The 20685-nt window shown below is 64.7% G+C and overlaps 7 protein-coding genes across 7 annotated transcripts; 5 read left to right on the plus strand and 2 right to left on the minus strand.

The window, feature by feature from the left end:
• Positions 1-208: 208 nt before the first annotated feature.
• Positions 209-1148, minus strand: Q8F55_001770 (uncharacterized protein; the record flags this gene model as incomplete). The annotated part of the gene is made up of 2 exons (XM_069350385.1): positions 209-938; positions 976-1148. 2 exons carry the CDS (start codon positions 1146-1148, stop codon positions 209-211), a joined length of 903 nt encoding a protein of 300 aa, XP_069210771.1.
• A 450-nt stretch (positions 1149-1598) lies between these two features.
• Positions 1599-2707, plus strand: Q8F55_001771 (uncharacterized protein; the record flags this gene model as incomplete). The annotated part of the gene is made up of 3 exons (XM_069350386.1): positions 1599-2410; positions 2481-2532; positions 2687-2707. 3 exons carry the CDS (start codon positions 1599-1601, stop codon positions 2705-2707), a joined length of 885 nt encoding a protein of 294 aa, XP_069210772.1.
• Positions 2708-4157: 1450 nt separating this feature from the next.
• On the minus strand, positions 4158-5426 carry Q8F55_001772 (uncharacterized protein; the record flags this gene model as incomplete). Its single annotated transcript, XM_069350387.1, has 1 exon — positions 4158-5426. One exon carries the CDS (start codon positions 5424-5426, stop codon positions 4158-4160), a length of 1269 nt encoding a protein of 422 aa, XP_069210773.1.
• A 3878-nt stretch (positions 5427-9304) lies between these two features.
• On the plus strand, positions 9305-11118 carry Q8F55_001773 (uncharacterized protein; the record flags this gene model as incomplete). The annotated part of the gene is made up of 4 exons (XM_069350388.1): positions 9305-9481; positions 9561-10066; positions 10148-10462; positions 10509-11118. The coding sequence occupies 4 exons, from the start codon at positions 9305-9307 to the stop codon at positions 11116-11118; spliced, it is 1608 nt and encodes a 535-aa protein (XP_069210774.1).
• Positions 11119-12711: 1593 nt separating this feature from the next.
• CCR4 (Glucose-repressible alcohol dehydrogenase transcriptional effector) lies at positions 12712-14998 on the plus strand (the record flags this gene model as incomplete). The annotated part of the gene is made up of 2 exons (XM_069350389.1): positions 12712-14852; positions 14905-14998. 2 exons carry the CDS (start codon positions 12712-12714, stop codon positions 14996-14998), a joined length of 2235 nt encoding a protein of 744 aa, XP_069210775.1.
• An 876-nt stretch (positions 14999-15874) lies between these two features.
• On the plus strand, positions 15875-17984 carry Q8F55_001775 (uncharacterized protein; the record flags this gene model as incomplete). Its single annotated transcript, XM_069350390.1, has 4 exons — positions 15875-17520; positions 17558-17626; positions 17660-17728; positions 17768-17984. The coding sequence occupies 4 exons, from the start codon at positions 15875-15877 to the stop codon at positions 17982-17984; spliced, it is 2001 nt and encodes a 666-aa protein (XP_069210776.1).
• Positions 17985-18379: 395 nt separating this feature from the next.
• On the plus strand, positions 18380-20685 carry DBP5 (RNA helicase required for poly(A+) mRNA export; the record flags this gene model as incomplete). The annotated part of the gene is made up of 9 exons (XM_069350391.1): positions 18380-18464; positions 18722-18757; positions 18811-19092; positions 19143-19308; positions 19352-19837; positions 19872-20109; positions 20147-20414; positions 20461-20615; positions 20653-20685. The coding sequence occupies 9 exons, from the start codon at positions 18380-18382 to the stop codon at positions 20683-20685; spliced, it is 1749 nt and encodes a 582-aa protein (XP_069210777.1).

The following is a 20685-nucleotide window of genomic DNA, read 5'->3' on the forward strand; positions in this document are numbered from 1 at the left end:
TGGACGGCCAGTGGTGGCATGGTACAACGGGGGAGGGTTGGACCGCCCCAGATGCGAGGGGATGCTACATGGTGTGGCTGCGTTGGAGCAGGCGAATGTGGAGTGAGTTGGGAGCGTAGACGAGACAGAGTGGGGAGGTTGGTTTGAAGGTTGTGGTGACGGTTGAGGTCGGTTGAGGGGTTGGGGAGAGTTGAGGGGGGAGGCTGGCCTACAGCTCGATGCTGACCAGCGCCCAACGCCGGGCGTCCCAGTCCCACTCGCCGACGGGCGCGCCGGGGCGCACCGGCTGCCCGCCAACGTACATGAGGGCGTGCATGAGCTCGGCGAGGGGCTCGGGCTGTCTCTCGTCCTTATCGAGGATGAGGATCAGCTCGGCGGCCTCGAGAGTGTCGGCGAGGTCGAGCAGGGCGGTGAGCGAGTCGCGAATGTCGAGCGCGGCGCCGCTGCTTGCCTGCGGAGGAGGGGACGGGTGCCGGCGGCGCGGGTCGTGAGGGCGAAGCACGTCGGAGAAGTGGGGCGCGAGGTAGTCTGGCTGCGGGGCCGACGCGCCCGTCGGGGGGAGGTGCACGAACACGATGCGGCCGACACCCGACGTCTCGTCCGACACGAAGCCGTTGAGCACAACGTCGGGCGGCGTCACAATTTCGAGAACCGACGACGACGAGGCCACAGACGACGCAGCGTACGGGAACACGGACGAGAGCAGCGGGAGGATCGCGTCGCAGCTCGACGCCGTGCTCATTGTCGACGCGGGCGAGATTGCCGAGAACGAGTGGGGCGCGTCGGCCGAGCCCGGCGGGGACGGGAGGGAGACGGGTGGGCGGGGCGGCATGCGCACTGCCGCCGAGCTGCCGAGCGAGCTCGGCGGCGTGAGCACGGCCGCGGGGTAGGGGTTGTTGTTGGTTTGCGCCGGCGGGAAGGACCCCTTTGCTCCCCGGCTAGATGGCGGGCTCCCCCCGCCGGCCTCAAACCCACTGCCTCGCCCCGGTAGCCAGCGTGCAGTAACCGCCCTGGGCAGCGCCCAGGGCGGGGTCGGTGTAGATGTAGTCGAGGCCGGCGACGCGCGCGAGGGCGAGCGCGTTGCGGGCCTGGGTCGGCGCGGCGGCAAAGAGCCACGCGCTATCGGTATCGTGCGAGGTGGTTCGCATTCGCGTCGAGATACTCATGAGGGTTTAGGGCACGGGAGGGGCTCCGAGGGGGTAGTGCACCGAGGCTGAGGGGCGCTGTCGAGCGAGGTTGAGGTGGTGGTGGTGAGGTGGAGAGTGTGCAGTGTCTGTCGTCGATAAAGGTTTGGTGTGGAATGAGATGAGTCGTCGACTCTCTGGCCACTCGGATTGATCGTCTGGCGCCGCATCGGCTGGGCAGGGAAGATCCGCCTAAACGTTTACCCGTATTCCGGGTGGCGCAAACAGCGGCCGCCGAGGGAGCCGAGCGGGGGTATTGCCACGTGGGCCACGTGGGTAACCCCGTATCACCGTGCGTGGCGCTCGCACCTTCCATGACGTTGCCGCTTGGGGTATGCCGCGCGTTGCGGTGCGCTTCACACTCGCCACCGAAGTTGACAACCGACTCCATCTCAACTTGCGCAATCCACCAACATGTCATCCCCCCCGCGATACACCGCGACGCAGTACGGCGCGGCCGACGACGACGGCGCGTCGGCCAGCGCGCCCCTCCTCGGCGCGTCCTCCCAGTCCAAGCCCTCGCTCGACGCGGCCTCGGCCGTCCCCTTTGCGCTGCAGGCGCAGGCGGCGGCGTCCTCGTCGGCCGCGCGCAACGCGTGGATGGACACGCCCGACGACGACATCCCCGACGACTTCAAGGTTGGCGTCGCTGTCATCGACTGCGACGAGGTCATCCGCCGCGCCTTCATCCGCAAGGTGTACGCCATCCTGCTGGCCCAGCTCGCCCTCACCGCCGCCGTCTCCGTCTCGCTCAGCTTTGACGGCCCGCGCGAGTTTGTCCAGAACAATCCCTGGGTCATCTTCACGTCGCTCATCGGCTCGTTCGCGTCCCTCTTTGGCGTCTACTGGAAGCGCCACAACTACCCCGCCAACATGTTCGTCCTCGCCGCCTTCACCTTCTTCGAGTCGATCATGATCGGGTCGGTGACCAGCTACTACGACTCGAAGATTGTCATCCAGGCGCTGGTTATCACCACCGGGGTGTTCGTCGGCCTCACGCTCTTCACCTTCCAGACCAAGTTCGACTTCTCGTCGTTCGGCCCCTTCCTGTTCGCCGGCCTCTGGGGTCTCATCACCGCCGGTCTCGTCGGCATCTTCCTCCCCTACAACCAGACGTTCGACCTGGTCATCTCGTGCGTCGGCGTCATCATCTTCTCCGGCCTCGTGCTCTACGACACCCAGCAAATCATGAAGAGGCTCAGCGTCGATGAGGCCATCCTTGGAAGGTGAGTGATACTGACGGACATCGCCGTCAACCACGTGGAAACGTGCTTACGTAATTTTCAATTGAAATAGCCTTACGCTCTATCTCGACTTCCTGAACCTCTTCCTCTATATTCTGCGTCTCGTGAGTACTCGGGACGACGATTGAGCGTCGAGGACGACTTGGAGGAGTTGTTGGACGAGTTGTGGTGGAGTGTGGCGGGAGTGTGGCGGCGCCACGTGGCGGACCCTGAATTTGAACCCACCTGTCACCTGCCACGCTTGACTAACCATGGCAGCTCAACAACCAGCGCGACTAAGCGGAGCGTTGAGCAGTGCTGGGCTGCCGTGTGGTGTGTGGCATGTGCCGGTCGTGCATCCGCCGCACCGTGTCGCCCACCGCAAGATTATCCATCGCCAAGGTGGATCCAAGTCCCACCGGCGTGGCTTACACCAGCCACGCCACCCCCATCTACATTCCATTCCGTAGCCGTGTAAATCGATGTATCAGGTTGTGTGCGAGTGTGTGCTCGCGTGCTGTGTTGTGCGCCGTCATAACGTCCGTCGCACCGAGCGGAGACTCAAGCCCCCCGGCGTGGACGATAAGATGGGCTGGCGGTTGCCGCCGAGCCACACCATGCCCGTAGTAGCAAATCCACGACCATCACTGTTAAGCGTATGGTCATGTGTGATCAGCAGTCAGACCATCGCCACATCAAGCACCAACGCTGGATGGGATGTGTGCCCGAAGTTTGCCGAAACACACCAACCTCCGACAAGCAACCACGCCATCAGAGCCAGCTACTCGGCTCTGGACAAGTGCACTGTTGTAATCTCAAGAATCCAAGTATCCGTCCCGGTGTGTGCGCGTGTGATCAGCGGCCGCGAAGCGAGGCCAACCGGAAACAGGGCGATGGCGACTGGCAGGCGACGTGGCGGCACTCGCGGGTGGTCACCGGGTCGCGGTGACTCTCAAGCGAGTAGTCACTGCGCGTGTGCGCGTCCCCGAGCGCGCGCATGACGTCGGGGGTGTGTGTTGCGCGCCATCGCTCGCCCACTCGCCGCCATCAGCACGCCGCCTTTTTGCCTCGCATCTCATCGCACGCCCTAATCTCGATGAATCAGATCACTCGGGACTGGCTTTCCTGATGCGTGGTGGTGGCGGCGGCTGCTCGGCCTCTCACCCGACGCCGCCGCGCCGCCACCGCGACCCTGAATACCGTGGTACGCTGGGACGCGGGCATTACGTCACTCTTGTCACTGCCCCCGCCGCCCACACCCGATCGACAGACACGAGGGGCCAGCGAAAACTTTGTTGATGGTGCCTCCGCGCCTCCGCCGGCTTGGCCTGCGCAGGCTGGCTGCAACGGCGGCTGCTACCGTGGGGAGAGCCAGGGCCTAGACACTACACACCCCCTGCACCCACCCTGCACCCGCCCACGCCGGAATCATCAACATACAGACGGATCGCTGATTACAAGCTACAATACGGGGATGGGAGTGTGGTGTGGTGGTGGTGGGCGTGGTGGTGGTGTTGGATGGTATGGATGAGGACAATGACGGTCGATGTAGCTGGATACTATAGCAGGAGGATGTATCGATGTATGGGGGTATGGCACCACCCGGGTAAATCCCGAGTGGCCTCGCGGCGATCCCCGTCGAGTGGTGGGTGGGTCGTGCTCAGAGGCGCTCAAAGGCGCTCAAAGGCGCGCCAGATGACACAGGCCGGCGCCGCATATGCGAACAGTGCGAGCACAACGATGGCTGACACTATGGGGCATAGTCGCGCATGCGAGCGGGGACCTGGACCTCGCGACGGAGGCGCTCGGCCGGCTCGAGGCCGACAGACGACGTGCGGCGCGACGTGTTGCGGCGGCCAGCGCCCTCGGTCGCGCTCACCACACGGCGCATGGCGCTGGCAGTCGGCTCGGATGGCTCGAGGGCGCCGGCACGACGAGTGGGACGAGAGGCGTCGCCGGCAGCGGCCGGGGCGGTAGCCTCGCCCTCGAGCGCGCTGGGTGAGGCGAGGGGCGACGTCGTGTTGGCACGGCGGGTTGAAGCAGCGCGGGGCGACACTGACGAAAGGCGAGTGCGCTTGCGGGCCGGTCCATCCGAGTTGTCAGAGTTGGGGGATGCGTCGGGCTTGACATCGTCGTCGCCCTCGGCGGCGTGGGCGACCGAGCGGAGCGGCGAGGCGATGCTCACCGCACCGGGGGTGAGGTTGGTGTTGATACCGTGGATGCCCGACGAGCGCGTGCGCTTGAGTGCCGTGCCCCCGCGGAGGATGGGCGAGGCGCCGAGCGACGCCGGCTCCATGGTGATGGCAGGAGCGTCCGACTCGTCCTTGGGGTCGGCCGACTTTGAGCGCCCGTGGCTGGCCGTGGTGATGGCGCGTACGGTGGCGGGGATCATGGTAGGCGGGGCGACCGACGCCGACTGCACACGCTGGCTGGCACTACGGCTGCCATTGCGCTGGGCCTTGCGACGACGAGCGAGGGCGGCGGCGAGACGGGCAGCGGCGGCGTTTTCCTTTTTCTGGCGGGCCTTCTCCTCTTCGGCTCGCTCGGCGCGCAGGATCTCCTGGGGTGAAGGCACGGTTGAGCGCGTGTTGGCGAGGTCGCTGGCACGCGAGTAGGGGTGCACGGCGTGGAGCGCGACAGAGGTGGGGGCGGGGGATGTCGCGGGTGTGTGGTTGCCAGACGTGCGCTTGCGGTTGGCAGACGAGGGGGGTGATGAAGGCTCAGTGCCGCGGGCGAGGCAGCGGGCGACAATGGTGACGTTGAGCGGCGTCATCGGCGTGCTCAGCTTGGCGCCAGCGGCGTCGGGGAGGAGCGATGCCGATGCGGCGAGGGCGTGGGCCGAGATGCCGGCCTTGCGCTTCTGGTTTGCGCTCGGCGGGGCTGGCGGAGCGGGCGACGAGGGCCCGCGTTCGAGAGTGTCGTTGGGGCGGATCTTGAACGAGATAAACTTGCCTCCGTGCTTGCCGGCGACGCTGTGGGTGCCAGCGCCGAGCGAGAAGGTGATGGGGACGGGCGGCATGGCGCCGAGGGTGGGATGGGGGGTTGGAGAGTGTGAGGGAGGGTGTGGTTGGGCTGGGCAGTCAAGGGGGGGAAGGTTTGGTGTGGGCTGGCGGGAGGTGATGGGGCCGGGTGGGTGGGTGTGGTGGTGGTGTTGTGGGCGAGGTGGCTAGGTAGTTTGGGAGCAGTGAGATGAAGTGTGGAGATGGGAGAGAGATATCTGAGCTGGGTGGATGAGAGAGCAAGTAGCTGCGAGCAGTCTGAATGAGTGGGATGTGGTGGGTGATGATAGTGGACAAGAGAGAGCACGACAAGGATGTTGGGGTCGGGGGAGAGGGGAGGGGGGGACACTCCGCCGGGGGGGAAGGGGTGGGTGGCCTGGGTGGGTGGGTGGTCGCCTGGGTGGTGGGTGGTGCATTTCACCCTGGATGCGTGCTTGCTTGGCTCGCTGGTCGTTCCTGAGCGCGCCGGTACGCCCGCACGCATGTGGGCGGGCTGGGCGGGCGGCGGGGGTGGAGGTCGTCCGTCGTCCGTCCTGCAGAGTCCGGGCGGGGGCAACCGCTTATCCAACCCCCCGGTTTAATTTTGATTGTGGGCGGCGGCGACGAGGCCATTAACCGGGCCGATTACAGCCAATCAGGATTATTACAAAAGGGCCCGTGCGACCTTTTTTTGCCTTTTGGCTTGGATTTGGCCGTCTTCTATAATGGGCTCGCTTTGAGCATGCACGTACGCACGCACTCGATCTTGCCCCGCGCCGCCATTGTCGCCGTCGCCCCTCACTCACTCTGTCACCCCACGACACCCACCGACAAATGCAGCGACGAGCGAGAAGCATGACGCAACAATAGACGACGACCATGTACCACTGCCAAGGCCTTTCGGCTTCGCGCGCATCCATCTGGCAGCGCGCTGATTCCGAAACCGGCACTGGGATTCATTTGTTCCGACGCGGGGAGGGAGGCAGAAACGCTAGCGTGAGCCCAACCCGGCGGCGGCAGGTGGCAGGCGGCAGGCGGCAGCAGGAAGGCGAGGGGGGCAATGACGAAACGGCACTTGATGCTTTATCCGGCGGCTGGTCGGCGTGTACGGCAGCGCTCATGTCGAGCAATCAATCAGTCACTAGTCGCCACCAGCATGCACGTCGTCGCCATGGCTGGTGATGGCATCAACGCCGACACGCTCGGTGGCGGGTGGGTGAGTGCCTCCTTGCCGATTGACCCGGTGCATGCTGGCTGCTGCTAGGGCCAGTCAGCGAGTGCGTGCGTGCTCGGCCTGTCTGTACTTCTGGGTGCGTGCCTGCGTCAGGGGCTATAAGGGGGAGACAAGGAGACAAGGGGCGGGGGAGGGAAGTCTGCAGCCAGCACTACTTCGGCTTTGGGCCGTCTACTACAGGCATCAGGCTCTCGGCTCGTCCCTTTGCTCGGCGCGCGGTGCCTTGGCTTTGACAAGTTTGGGGAAGGGTGGACATCACAGTCTTCATGTCATGCAGAGTCTTGGCGCGCGCAGCGCGGTGTGTGTCGATGCATTCGCGATGGACTCTTCTGCATGCTGTTGATGTTGGAGCAAGCGACGCACGCACGCACGCACGCACGCACGCACGCACGCACGCACGCACGCACGCACGCACGCATCGAGCCCCACAAGGCACTCGCTCCTCGTCGTCATTGGCGTCGTCGTAGACGCAAGCGAAACGAAACACGAGGCCGACGACGGTCTCCACTGCACTGGCCTGGCAGAATCGATTCGCAGACCAACGCGCCTGGCCCAGGCCGCACAATCGCCAGAGCTCGCCTTGGCACAGCAGTCTCGGCATACGAAGACGGGGCGTCACGTTTGCTTTACCGTATCAACAGCGGGGCCGGGGGGGTTTACCTCGCCTCGCCTCGGGACAGAGTCTGTCGGACAGCCAAGTCTCTTACACCCGGCACCCGAGCGAGCACTGGCGGAAACACTAAGATGCGTGCGACGACAATGCCGCGGGCAGTGAATGGATGCATCTGATTGATACACGGCGACTTGACGGGTAACGGTGCTCTGGGGTTTCCGGTTGCCTCGCCTTGCCTTGCCTTCCCCGCACTGCGTATAGATGTCTGACTGACTGCTGCGTACGTACATCTCTCTACTCCACTCGCTCATCGTCGAGCTTGCTCCTCCTCCTCTTGCTTGCACATCCCCCAACAGCAGCAACCGCAGCCACACACGCTACCGTGCCCACCTGGCCTACCTGGCTCGACTACGCCGTTCCGCCCGCGCCGCCCGCCGCCGCGCCGCCCGCCGCCGCGCCGCCTACCGCCGCCACCCGCGCGCGCCGACCGAGAGCCAGATTCAGGCGCCCCCGTTCTTTGGCGAAAGCCGAAATTGTGGCTTGAGTGACTTGACCTTGTTCTTGCCTGCCTGCCTGCCTGCGTGCTTGCCAGCTCGTCTGCCCTGCTCCTGAGCATACAGATCCCTTGCGGCGAGTGTGACTTTTGCGCTGCCTGCGTACGGCGACATCGACAACTAGTTTGACGGATCCGGACCGCATACGGCCGCCTGGTTGTATTGCCTGCTCGGCTCTCGACCCGCGAGTGCCCTCCGTCCCCCTCCCTTCCCCTCCCTGTCCGCCTTTGTCACCCACCCACTTGCCCCACACGACCCTTGGCCGGAAACCTGTCCAGCAGACCCATTCCTCGTTCCTCCCAGCCAGCAGCCAGCAGTCCGCCCGCCAGGCCGCAGCAACAGCAATAAGCAGCAGCAGCCGCAGCAAGCATCAAGTAACGACTCGCGACCCAGCTTGCACCTTGACATTGCATTGATAGCGACAGCGTCCTCAGCGACAACGACCATCGCACCACCTTCCTCGTACCGCCGGTGTCTAGACGTCGTCTAACACCTCCCACCCTCGGCACTGTCGCCGCCAATCTCGCGCCCAGCCAGCCAAGCCAGTCCGCACCCGCGCGCCCGCACCCACCACACCCACCCTACCACCCAAACCAAACGGCACCGCACTGTACCGCACCCAACCGCCTCTGCCGACACTGTACAGACAAATCCCCCAATACACACTCGGTCTGTCACCCACCCACAGCACCACCACTTTGTACGCCGCCGCCGCAGCACCACCACCGCCACCGCCAGCAGCAGCGTGCATTTGGTATCGCACCCCCGCACCTCCCTACTCCCCTCTCTGCCATTGCGCACCAACGCGACGACCCCCAACGACGACCGTGACGGCTTGACGCAACGCCCTCATTGTCTGGACGCACGCTGGCCACCGACATTGATTGTTGGAACCGGACCCACACGCCCGTGCCCCCTCGCTCGCCTTCCTCGCCTTCCCCAGCTCTGGTCACTGGCTTCTCACCAGTCCACAGTCTGGCGCCGCACCCCAGCCCCTCCCCTCGTGCAGCACCTCATCTCTCGTCCACAACCCACCCCAACCCACCCACGACGCGACGAAACTCGACGCGCGCAACGCCCCGACAGTAGCAGACTGAGACCACGACAACGCACCGCGTCGTCGCTGCATCTGCCCCACTGGTCGCCGCGCGCCCCATACGCCTCTGCATTCCCTTGGCGGCGAAAGTCACCTTACTCGTGCGCCAGGGACAACTTGCGGCACCCCCGCGCACAAACCCGGCCCGCCTCACTCGCTGTCCAAACATATTGCACGCCACCATCGAGGTATCGTCGACCTGCCTGTAGGCACGCACAGTCCTCGCACTCGCTACAGGTTGCACCAGTGGCAAGTCGTGACTTTGCATCACTCAGCATCTCGATATACACCCACACACACTAGACTCGCATTCCGCTCGGAAGCGCACGTCATAGGAGATCGGCCTAGATCAGACGACGCGATCTCTCACTCTCTCCCCTCCTTTCGTCAAGCTACCCGCCCCCGCTAGGCCTTAGTGACTCATGTCGACAACTGCAGCCATTCGGGCGTACGTCCCCCGCCCGTCGCCGGTGCCAGCGACATCGCCAAACCCGCCACCAAAGCGTCAGAACTTTGTCCCCCGTACCGCGAGCAGCAAGAATGGCAGCCCGGCGCCCGTCTCCGAGGAGGTCAGGCGAAACGCAGACGCCATTCTCAAGGTGAGTTGCATGCTCCTGCTCCTGGCGGTGGGGGGCACGAGCGCGACGGGCTTCTCTTCGGCTTGTACTAACAGCTCAGCTCCTCGGCGCCCTTCCTGCGCCGCTCGGCAGCAGCCCGACATCAAAGGAGCACGCGACTCCGTCTCCTCGCTCATCACCACCCTCATTTGGATCTTTCAAGGCCTACGCCCGCGCACAGAAACGCAAGGCGAGTGACTCGGACAGCGAGTCGACTCTCGGCCTCGGCCTCGGCCTCTCTACCAACGCTCCTTCACCATCACCACTCGCTCCCCCAGCCACCATCACCTCGTCATCATCCTCAACCTCTCCGGCAAGGCCGGTCCTCAAGCGCGCGCGTACCACCAACGGCGAAGCAGGACCACCCCGTGCCGTCTCGCCCGCAGGACACGAACTCGCACGCGTAAACTCGTCGTCAGGGTCGGTCACGCCCAGAACATCAAGCGGCTTCCCATCACACATTGTCTCCCCCCATCGCCAGCCTCGCAGTGCTCTCCGTAACGAGATCACAACCCCACGTGGAACGGGCGACTGGACAACAGCACAGTGGACATCGGCCTACAACACGTAAGTCAAAAGTTCCCACAAGCCCGATCCCGGCCCAGTTTCTCACACATTCGGGGTAACTTGCTGACCGAACGTCACCAGTCTGGGAGCCCGCGCCCACACCCTCAAGCGATATGGCGACGCGTACCTTTCGCCCAGCACGGCCAAGGAACCTCTGCGAGGCAAGGTTCCCGAGGACATTCTACGCGGCATCCTGTACCTCACCGACTCGCTATGCCTCTACCTGTACCGCAACTTTTGCGAGGAGCGTGTCAATGGCGGCAGTGCAAAGACCAAGCCGTATCAACAGCTCGTCGGTCTCCGCACCTTTGTCCTCTCCCGGTGGAACGACTTGCGCTCTGGAGACAAGGTTGATGAGGAGAACAAGGATCGTGTCAAGGGAATGATCGGCCTGATGTGAGTAGTCGCCGCATAACCGCTTGACTTTGCTAACCGGTTTCAGGTACCTCATTGAAGCCGTCACCGACTACCACATGTCGACAACCGACCTTCGTCAGCTTAACCGCCGCGGTAGGGACCTGACGGCAGTCGCCGCCGCTGCCGGGTCGACGTCGTCCAACGGCGTGCCCGCATCAAACTCGTCAGCCCACGGCCCCTCCCCGGCATCGTCGTCGGCTTCTCCCGGAGCGGTGGCGAGATCACCCGCGTCTTCGACTGCTCAGCAGCCCGAGCTTACGGGTGACATGCTCAAGCTCCTCTCGTCGACCGCCACAACGTCTGGCAGTGCGCAAAAGGCGCTTGGCGCGTCGCGACACCACCTGTCGCTCAAGACCCTGCGCGAGGTCTTCCCACACACTTGGGACCGTGCGATCAACTCGGAACTTGCAGACGATCTCCTTCCGGTCCCGGGCGACACGCTTGGATGCGCCCGCGCCCTCGACATTGACGAGCCAGACACTTTCGCCTGGCCCATCGAGCTCGGTCTCCAGAATGCGGTCGCGCACGTCGCCGTCTTTGGTCGTGCCCTCGTCCGCGAGTTTGCCCAGGCGGCCGACCGCCCATGGGAGGCCGTGTTCAACGAGCCTTCATCGCCCGAAGGCCGATCGTCATAGCACTGGCCTGGCGATCACTTGTAATCGATGGTATCCCTCGGCCTGATCATCATCACCGCCTCATCATCACCCTGCACCCTCCTCCTCGTCCCCTTCCATCACACTCGTACGACCTCGACGTCCAACGCACTCGCGCTCGCACCCGCAACCTCCTCCACCCTCCTCGTTCATCATCCTCAATCGCTTTTGGGCCCCATCTCCTTCTCGTCTAATTTGTTGACATGCCACACGACTAATTGTACCCAAACGCCACGCATGCACCTGTATACTGTCGAGCGGCGGTGTTGATGCTATTTCGATCTGACTGCACAATGGTCATGCTTGAATGATGCGCACGCATGCGTGCGTGCGTGCTTGTGCGTGCGAGCGTCATGCGTCCAGAGGAGGGTCAATGCGTCTTGACGATTGCGGGGGAAAAATCAGTCGGCGCCACAGAGCCGAGTGGTTGTGCGGTGAGCGTCATAATGCCGGAAATACCGAGAATGGACCCTGGGGTGCGTAGTCCTGGCAGCGCCACGAGTTGTCCCGCCCAGCCAGCAGCCAGCGGCCAGCCAGCCAGCCAGCGAGCCAGCGCCTAGATTGCAGCCACCGTGGGTGGGCGGGTGGTGTATGCCGCCTGCCGAGTCGCCCTCCCCTGCCCACTCAGCGCCATCACCCACTCGGTGCAGGGAGCAATCGGCAGCCAGCCAGCCAGCACCAGCCAGCACCACTGCACACCCACTCGCCCTGCACCACCCCACCCCACCCACTGCATCGACCTCATCTCCAATCTCATCCTCGCCCCTCTCTCCCCCTCTCCTCTCCTCTCTCCTCACTCTACACCTTGCATCTCTTTAATCATCCTTCCCATCATCCGCTCCTGCCTTGACAAACAAAGCAACAACAGACTCGCACACCACCCATCAACACCTTTTGTCCCTCTGATCAATCAAACTCTTTGTGGCCACGCAACCACGTCCTTGTTAGCCGCCAGGCCGCGTCACTACAACCAACTCGACCTCGCGCGACACCCTTATATCTCGCCTAGTCTCGCCCTCTCGCACCCTCTCCCCATCTCAATCTCTCCCCCGTCTATCTCTATCTCTCTCTCAGAGACCAGAGTGACTCAAGCCGACGACACGACACGCATACGCTGCGACACGCGATCTCGTTTGGACGGCAAGGCTCGCTCATGCCTCCACCCCCTGCGTCGCTGCTCGTCTCCTCCCATCTCCTCGATACTCGACTCTACCCCACCTCGAGGCATCGAACATCAGCAACAGTAGCGCAAAAGGCATCCCAGTCTTGTGCGCTTTTTGCTGTCCAGAGGCCACGACGCTGACCTGCCAGTGACAGCAACAAATCCTTTCCCCTCCCCATTCAGGATATCCAGCGCTCCTCCCCCCTTGGATGTTTTACCCGCAGCAATCGGCGTCGAGCTCCCAGCAGGCCAAGCACCACGAAGCGGGCGGCGGAGGCGGCAGTGGGTCGGGACCCATTGGTGAGCTCGGCCGCGGCGGCGCAGGCGCGGGCGCGGGCGGTAACGGCGGCGGCGGTGGTGGAAACAGCGGCGGTTGGGGCAGGCATCCAGCCCCCTTCAACCCCTCGCTTTCCATGTCGTCGGGCGCGTTTGGCGGCGGTGGTGCCAACGGTCTCTTTGGCCCTCCGGGCCAAGGGCATCACGGCCACCACGGCCCCGGTGCGGGCCACGTCCACTCGCAGCACGCTGGCCTCCACGGCCACGGGCAGCACCCGCACCACCCCTCTTTCGGCAACGGCGGCGGCAGCAGCATGCACCTCGGCCAGCAGCACTCGGGCTCGTCTTTTGGCCATGGTGGCCCCGGACAGTTTGGCGGCGGCATGGGCGGAGGCATGGGCTTTGGAGGGCAGCAGGCTAGCCCACCCCGCGCGCAGGCAGAAGCAAACGTCCCGATGACGCCGCACTGGCAGCAGCAGCTGTTGCGCGCCGAGTCGTCGCGTGTTGCCCAGTCGCCTCATCACCGCGCCAGAACGGCGGCCATGGCTTCCCGCATGACGAACAAGCCTGCACCATCAGCCGTCGCCATTACCGACCCCAACAGACCCGCCTCGGCCGGCACGCCCGTCAATGGTGTCCACCGCCGGAACGCACCCTCGACGGCGTCCAACACCATCAGCAGCGCATCGTCCCCTCCCCCAGACGGAACCGCGACGCCGACCCCTGGCGCAGTAGTAAAGTCGGGCGGATCTACAAAGGACTCGTCTGCCGACCCGATGAACCCTGCGCAGCCGCCGGCGCCCGCGTCGAAAGACGACGAGCCGTACGAGCCCTGGACCGGCCTCGACCTCGGCGGCATCAGACTCAAGACATTGTCCTCGAGCTTATTCTCGTTTACGCACATCACCTCGCTGTACATCAACCACAACAACCTCAAGCAGATCCCCGCGGCCATTTGCAACCTCAAGCAGTTGACGTTGCTCGACGCCACGTCCAACGAGCTCACGTCGCTCCCGGCCGAGATTGGCGTCTTGAGCAAGCTCAAGGAGCTGCTTCTGTTCGACAACAACCTCACGTCGTTGCCGACAGAAATCGGTGGCCTGTACCAGCTCGAGGTACTCGGCATTGACGGCAACCCGATCGACGAGAGCGTTCGCAAGACCATTGCCGAGCAGGGTACCGCCGCGTTGATTGCCCACTACCGCGACGTGCACCAGAGCGAGACGCCTCCCGAGCGCACGTGGATTGAGATTGAGCCCGACGTCTCGTCTCCATCCTCTGCCAAGACCGAGTCGTTCACCGTCTTGTCGTACAACATTCTGTGCCCGTCGTTTGCGCCGCCTTCATCCTACGCATACACGCCATCATGGGCCTTGGATTGGTCGTACCGCCGCGAGACGCTCCTCGAGGAGCTTGTCAACGCGTCGGCCGACGTTGTCTGTCTGCAGGAGATCGACTCGGAGCAGTACTCGGACTGGTTCTACCCCAAGCTCAAGGAGCGCGGATACGACGGCATCCACTACCCTCGTACGCGTGCGCGCACCATGTCGGCCGACGACGCAAAGCTGGTCGACGGCTGTGCGACGTTCTGGAAGCGTGACAAGTTCAAGCTCATCGAGACGCAGGTGATCGAGTTCAACCAGATTGCCCTGCACAAGACGGACATGCGCACCGAGGACATGTTCAACCGTGTCATGTCGCGTGACAACATTGCCACGATTGCGCTGCTCGAGTTTGCGCTCACCGGCGCGCGTCTCGTGGTCGCCAACTCGCACATCTACTGGGACCACAGATACCGCGACGTCAAGCTCGTGCAGATTGGCATGATGATGGAGAAGCTCGAGGAGATTGTCGAGGGCTTTGGCCACTTCCCGGCCAAGCCTCCTGTCGAGGGTGAGCCCACTCCTCCCACGTACGACCGCCGGGAGAAGGGCCGCGACATTCCGCTCGTGCTCTGTGTCGACCTCAACTCGCTGCAGAAGTCGGGTGTGTACGAGTACTTGTCGGAGGGCGAGATCCCGCCCAACCACGAGGACTTTATGACACACACGTACGGCCCCTACACGACCAAGGGTTTGAAGCACCACCTGGGCCTGCGGTCGTCGTGCGCAAGCTTTGGCGAGATGAAGATGACCAACTACACGCCGACGTTCGACGAGGCGATCGACTATGTCTTCTACACGCCGCGGTCGCTCAAGGTGACGAGCGTGCTGGGCGATGTGGACCGCAAGTATCTGAGCCGTGTCATTGGCTTTCCCAACGCCTACTTCCCGTCAGAGTGAGTGGCCGGCGCCCCAAGCGCGCACGCACGTGCATTGCTAACCTCGCAGCCACATCCCCGTCTTCTCGCAGTTCCGCGTCAAGGGGCAGGCCGACGCGGCGCCGTCGGCGCAGCCGTCATACAACTCGTACAACCATCGCTAGAGGGCGGCGCTGCGCCCCTGCGCCGCCGGGCGGCACTCGGCACACATCTCGGGCATCAGGGCCATCGGAAGCGGCGCAGAGCAGTAGTTGGTGTAGTACATAATCCGGGAGGACGGCGTTACCTCTGTATTTTGGCGTTTTGCACGAGGCGGCAAGCGTAGAGAGAATCAAGCAATACCAGAGACCCCAACAGCAATCCTTGTCGTCACTGTTTGTGTTAGGTAGTAGGTGTATGGGTGTAGGTAGGCCCGTGGATGGGGGCGTGTACGCAGTGGTATGAATCGTGTCTTGCAGCGGCGGCGAACCACGCGCAGCGTGGTGAGCGAGGGTGGGTGGTGGACGAACCACGCGCAGCGTAGTGAGCCAGGGTAAGTGGCGTGTGTGCGCCTGCCAACGACTATAGTACGCCGACGGCGAGTGGCGGCAAGCCAGTGCGACGCATGGCTGCGAAGCAACCAGCGCGAAGAAGCAGTGCGCAACAATATGCCGAGGTGCCGGGCGTCGCGCGCGCCTGGGCGTCGTGCGAGTGAGTCGCCGATGGCTATTGTGATGCGACAACGGGTGGAGGCCGGCCGTGTGGCACATTGATCGGCGCGATAGCGGCTGGACAATCGTCGCCGCCATCTATATCTATTGTGCGTGCGTGTCTTCTTCGCACTGGGTACAATGTGGTGGGGCACAACGTCGTCGCGCCGCAGCCGGCCTTGTTCTGCTCTTCGAAGGCGAGGCGAGGGCTATAAGGCGTGAGTGGGGGCTCGTCGCAACCCGTTCGACAACCCCTCTCCTCAAAGCAACAAGTACAACCCACCACCAGCCAGCGCCAGCCAGCACCACCACCACACCCCCCGTCGCCTCCCCCCCACGCACACCCCCACCATGCCCGACCCAGCCCGCTTCAAAACGCGCTTCTCCCACCTCTCCTTCCTGCACGGCTTCCCCGCCAACGCCCGGGCGCCGGACGCAGACGAGCCGCCCACGCCGACCACCATGCGCTCCGTCTCAGGCGGGACGGCGCGCCCGGCCAAGGTGGCGCGGCACGAGTCACACCGCGCCGAGGTGCTCCCCCCGCGCCACCCGTTTGCCCGGGACAGCAACTACCCGATCGACATTGACGAGTGGGCGCGCAGCCCGGGCCCAACATCCCCACCCCGCCGCAAGCCATCTGGGCCGAGGCGACCGCCCCCGCCGCCGCTCAACCTCGAGCTGTCCCGTGCGCCGCCGGTGCGCGCCGACCGTGGGCCGCTCCAGCTCGAGCGGGAGGAGCTCGCGTCCCCCCCGCTCGAGGTGGCGCGCCGCGTGCCGCTAGCCCCGGCCGCTGACGACGACGCGGTGCACGTCAAGGCGGAGCACGCGTACCCCGCCGCCGCCCACGCCCCCGACACCCCGCCCCAGCCGTGGTCGGCGCTCGAGCCCGCGCGCTTCCGCCGCGCTCCCTCCCCCGCTAACGGCCCCCCGAGACGCCCGGCGCCGGCCTCCCCGCTCGAGCTGCACGACGTCGTGCTCACGCCCGCGCTCCGCCCGCCGACGCACGTCAGCGCCGCGAGCCGCGAGCACAACGGCGCACTCAAGGCGCTCGGCGCCGCCGTGGCCGGCACGCGCGTGTCCCGCGCCCTCGATAGGAGCGTGCGCTTCGGCCCGGCGCACCACCGCCTCAGCTCGGACGCTGGCGACGGCGACCTCGGTTGGGCCGAGACCGCCGCCGCCGGCGGTGGCAAGCGCCAGCCCAAGCCCCGGCACGCCAAGTGGCGCAAGTACCGCTGCGCGCTGGTCGTCCTCGCGCTCATCGTGCTCGGGACGGGCATCCTCGCCGCCGTGCTCGCCACGCAGCGCTCGACGTCGCCCGACGCGGCTCCGGCCAAGGGGGGCGCGGGCGCCGCTACCCCGTCGTCGTCCCCGGCTGGCTCCGCCACGCGGCCCACCTCGGCCCCAACTCCCTCCGCCACCGACCCGGCCGCCGCCGCCGCCTGCCTCGCCCAGTTCGGCAAGCTCACCGCCGCGGCGTACCCGTGCGCCGCCTGCGCCCCCGCGCTCAGCGCCCTCCCGAACGACTTCCTCTCCCCCACCCCGGCTGCCAACTCCACCGGCGCCGCGCTCCAGCTCTGCGCGCTGCGCGACGTGCTCGACGCCATCGCGCCCGGCGCGAACAACACGCTCAAGGCCGCCGGGTGGGGCGGTAGCGCACCGCTGTGCTCGTGGGACCGGCTCAAGTGCGACGCCCGCGGGCGCGTCACCGAGCTCTGGCTCTATACCACCGACCCCGTGGCCGCCCTCCCGGCCTCGCTCGGCAACCTCGTCGCGCTCACCAGCCTCAAAGTGTTCGGCAACGCCTCGCTCCCCGCCGGCCCGTTCCCGTCCTCGGTGTTCGCCCTCCCCAACCTCACGGACATTAGAATCCAGAACACTGCTGTCGTTGGCTCCCTCACGGGCCCCGCGCCAGCCGTGCAGAGCCTCAGACTCATCGCCAACCCCGGCCTCGGGAACGCGGTCCCCGACCTGTCCAAGTTTACGAGCTTGAAGACTCTGTACGCTGACGCTTTGGACTAGCGCTGACACCCCCAGTGTTATCAACTACCAGAACCTGTCGCGCCCCTTCAACGCGTCCATCTTCCCGCCATCACTCAACTTCCTGTAAGCTGCCTACTACCGCCGAGCTGACCCCAGCGACCTGTCGTACAACGCCTTCTCTGGCACCATGCCCGACCTCTCGCGCATCACGTCCTTAGCCAACATGTGAGCGCCCACGCCCCGCCCCGCCCCACTGACGCCCAGCTACTTCCAAGCCAACGACCTGACCGGCTTCCCGCCCGCGTTCCCAGCCGGCCTGGCGACAATAAACCTCACCAACAACACCCACCTCAGCGGCACGCGGCCCAAGGCGCTGTGCGGCGCCCAGCTCGCCAGCTGCGATTTGCGCAACACTGCTTTCGGGTCTGCGCTGGCCGCGGCCAACGTCTCGTGCGGGACGTGCTTGCTCAAAGTAGACTGATGCCCGTAATGCCTGCAATGCATCCTTGACGCCGTGCCTCGCCGCCGCCGCCGCGCCGCCTCCACTCCGCCACTGACATGCGGGAATGGCTCCGCCGCCTCCGCCCCCGCCTCCGCCACCCAACCACCGCGTCACTGAATTTCAGCTCAAGCACCTCGACAACAATACAGCGTACTCATCCCCATCCCACATCTATCGTGCATACAGCAGTGCATCGCCGCACATCTTGGACATCTCGAACGATCTAGACGTACCCATACTCCTGCCTCGACCGCCACTGCACGTGGACGCTCGGACCCCCGCCCCGCCCTGCGCCCTGCCTGCTAGCCTCTGCGCCCCCTCGACCCTGCCTGCCTGCTGCCGAAGGCTCGCCCGCCACCGCCGCCACACGCACAATGTCCCCCAAAGACTGGGCCGACGACGTCGAGGAAGACGAGGACGAGGCGACGTCTGACCTTGCAAAGCGTCTCGGCGCGAAGCGTGAGTCGCGCGCGTTGGGGAGGGGGAAAGGGGGTAGAAAGAGAAGAGGGAAGAGGGAAAGGAGGTGACATGGACGTGGGTGGAGGTCTGTGCGCCGTTGCACACACTCTATCACTACGACTAGGGCGGCGTTGGGCGACTTTTGCTTTCGTCTTGTCACCTTCCTCTCTCTCACACGCACTACATAACACACTCTCTCTCCCACTCGCCTCTCACTCTCCCCTCGTCCAACACCGCGCGTACCGCTCACACCCCAGTCCCCGACCCGTCCGACGCCGAGCCCTCTTCTACAAGTATGTCCATGTCCACCACCCCCCTCCACCCCACTCACCTTCCCTCCCATCAGCCGCCGACTCGCCGGCGGTAGCCTCCCTCGCCTCCCGTATCGGTGGCCTCTCGACCGACAGCCAGCCCCCAGCCGCAGCCCCGGCCCCAGCAAAGGAGAAGGAGCGACCACGCCTCAACCCCCAGGCTCCCCTCTTTGCGCACTCCCTCGCCGGCGTCAAGGCCGACCGCACCACACCTTCCTCGGCACCCGCAGAGACCCCTGCCGCGGCCGCTGCCCCCGCCGCGACCCCCGCCCCAGCCGAGAAGAAGGAAGAAAAGCCCGCTGAAATGAACGACGACGGTGAGCACCCGGCACCTTCCCCCCTTGTGCCTCGGCTCACACATGCACAGGTTGGGGACCTGGTCCCACCAACGGCAACGACGGCGGCGGAAACGACGCTGCGTCGGGTCTCATCTCGAGCGACTCGCGCTTCGAGGTCGAGGTCAAGCTCGCCGACCTGCAGGCCGACCCCAACTCGCCCCTCTACTCGGCCAAGACGTTCGAGGAGCTTCCAATGTACGTCACACACACTGTGGGTGGTGCTGATCCTCCCTCCAAGTCACAAGGACCTCCTCAAGGGCATCTACGCCGCGGGCTTCACCAAGCCCTCGAAGATCCAGGAGAAGGCCCTCCCCCTGCTCCTCGCCAACCCGATCACAAACCTCATCGGTCAGAGCCAGTCCGGAACGGGAAAGACGGCCGCCTTCACCCTCGACATGCTCAGCCGCGTGGACCCCGCGCTCATGACGCCCCAGGCAATTTGTGTTGCGCCCTCGCGTGAGCTCGCTCGCCAGATTCAGGAGGTTGTCGACAAGCTCGGCCAGTTCACCGAGATCAAGACCTTCCTCGCCGTCCCAGGATCGTGGCAGAAGAATGTCAAGATTGACAAGCACATTCTCATTGGCACCCCCGGCACCATCTACGACATGATCAGTAGGCGCGGCCGCATCTTTGATGAGAAGATGATCCGCGTCTTCGTCCTTGATGAGGCCGACGAGATGATCCAGCTCCAGGGCCTGGGTGACCAGACCTTCAACATTAAGAAGTGAGTGATGCCAATCGAATGGTGCTGACCTCAGGATGCTGCCCGCCGGCACCCAGCACGTCCTCTTCTCGGCAACCTTCCCCGACCACGTCCGCACCTTTGCCCAGCTGTTTGCCCCCAACGCCAACCACATCTACCTCAAGCAGGAGGAGGTGACGGTCGACGCCATCAAGCAGCTCTACCTCGTCTGTGACAATGAGGACGGCAAGTTTGAGGCTCTCTCGCGCCTGTACGACTCGATGACGATTGGCCAGAGCATTGTCTTTGTCAAGGTGGGTGTTAGGCCAGTGGTCATGCTGACGGTCGCAGCGCCGCGCGACGGCTGACGAGATCGCGTCTCGTCTCATCAGCGAGGGCCACGCTGTCGCGTCGCTCCACGGTGAGAAGGAGACGGGCCAGCGTGACGAGATCCTGGACGGCTTCCGTAACGGCAAGACCAAGGTCCTCATCACCACCAACGTCCTCGCCCGTGGTATCGACATTCAGCAGGTCAACATGGTTGTCAACTACGACATCCCTGTTCTCGGCCCAGAGCAGGGCTGGGCGGTTGACCTCGAGACGTACATCCACCGCATTGGTGAGTGACTCGAAACTGCAAGCCAGGACCGTTACTCACCCCTCAGGCCGTACGGGTCGTTTCGGACGCAAGGGATGCTCGGTCACGTTTGTGCACGACCAGCGTTCGCAGGATGAGGTCAACGACATCATGCAGCAGACTGGCCGTCCGATGAAGAAGATTGACGCCTCCAATGAGGCCGACCTCGAAAAGCTGGACAAGGTGGGTGGTAATGTGTTGCCGCCGCTGACTTGTGCAGGCCCTCAAGGCGGCCATGAAGGGCCCGAACTAG

The sequence above is a fragment of the Vanrija albida genome (assembly GCF_041260175.1).
Source record: "Vanrija albida strain AlHP1 chromosome Unknown contig_2, whole genome shotgun sequence".
Classification (NCBI taxonomy): domain Eukaryota; kingdom Fungi; phylum Basidiomycota; class Tremellomycetes; order Trichosporonales; family Trichosporonaceae; genus Vanrija; species Vanrija albida.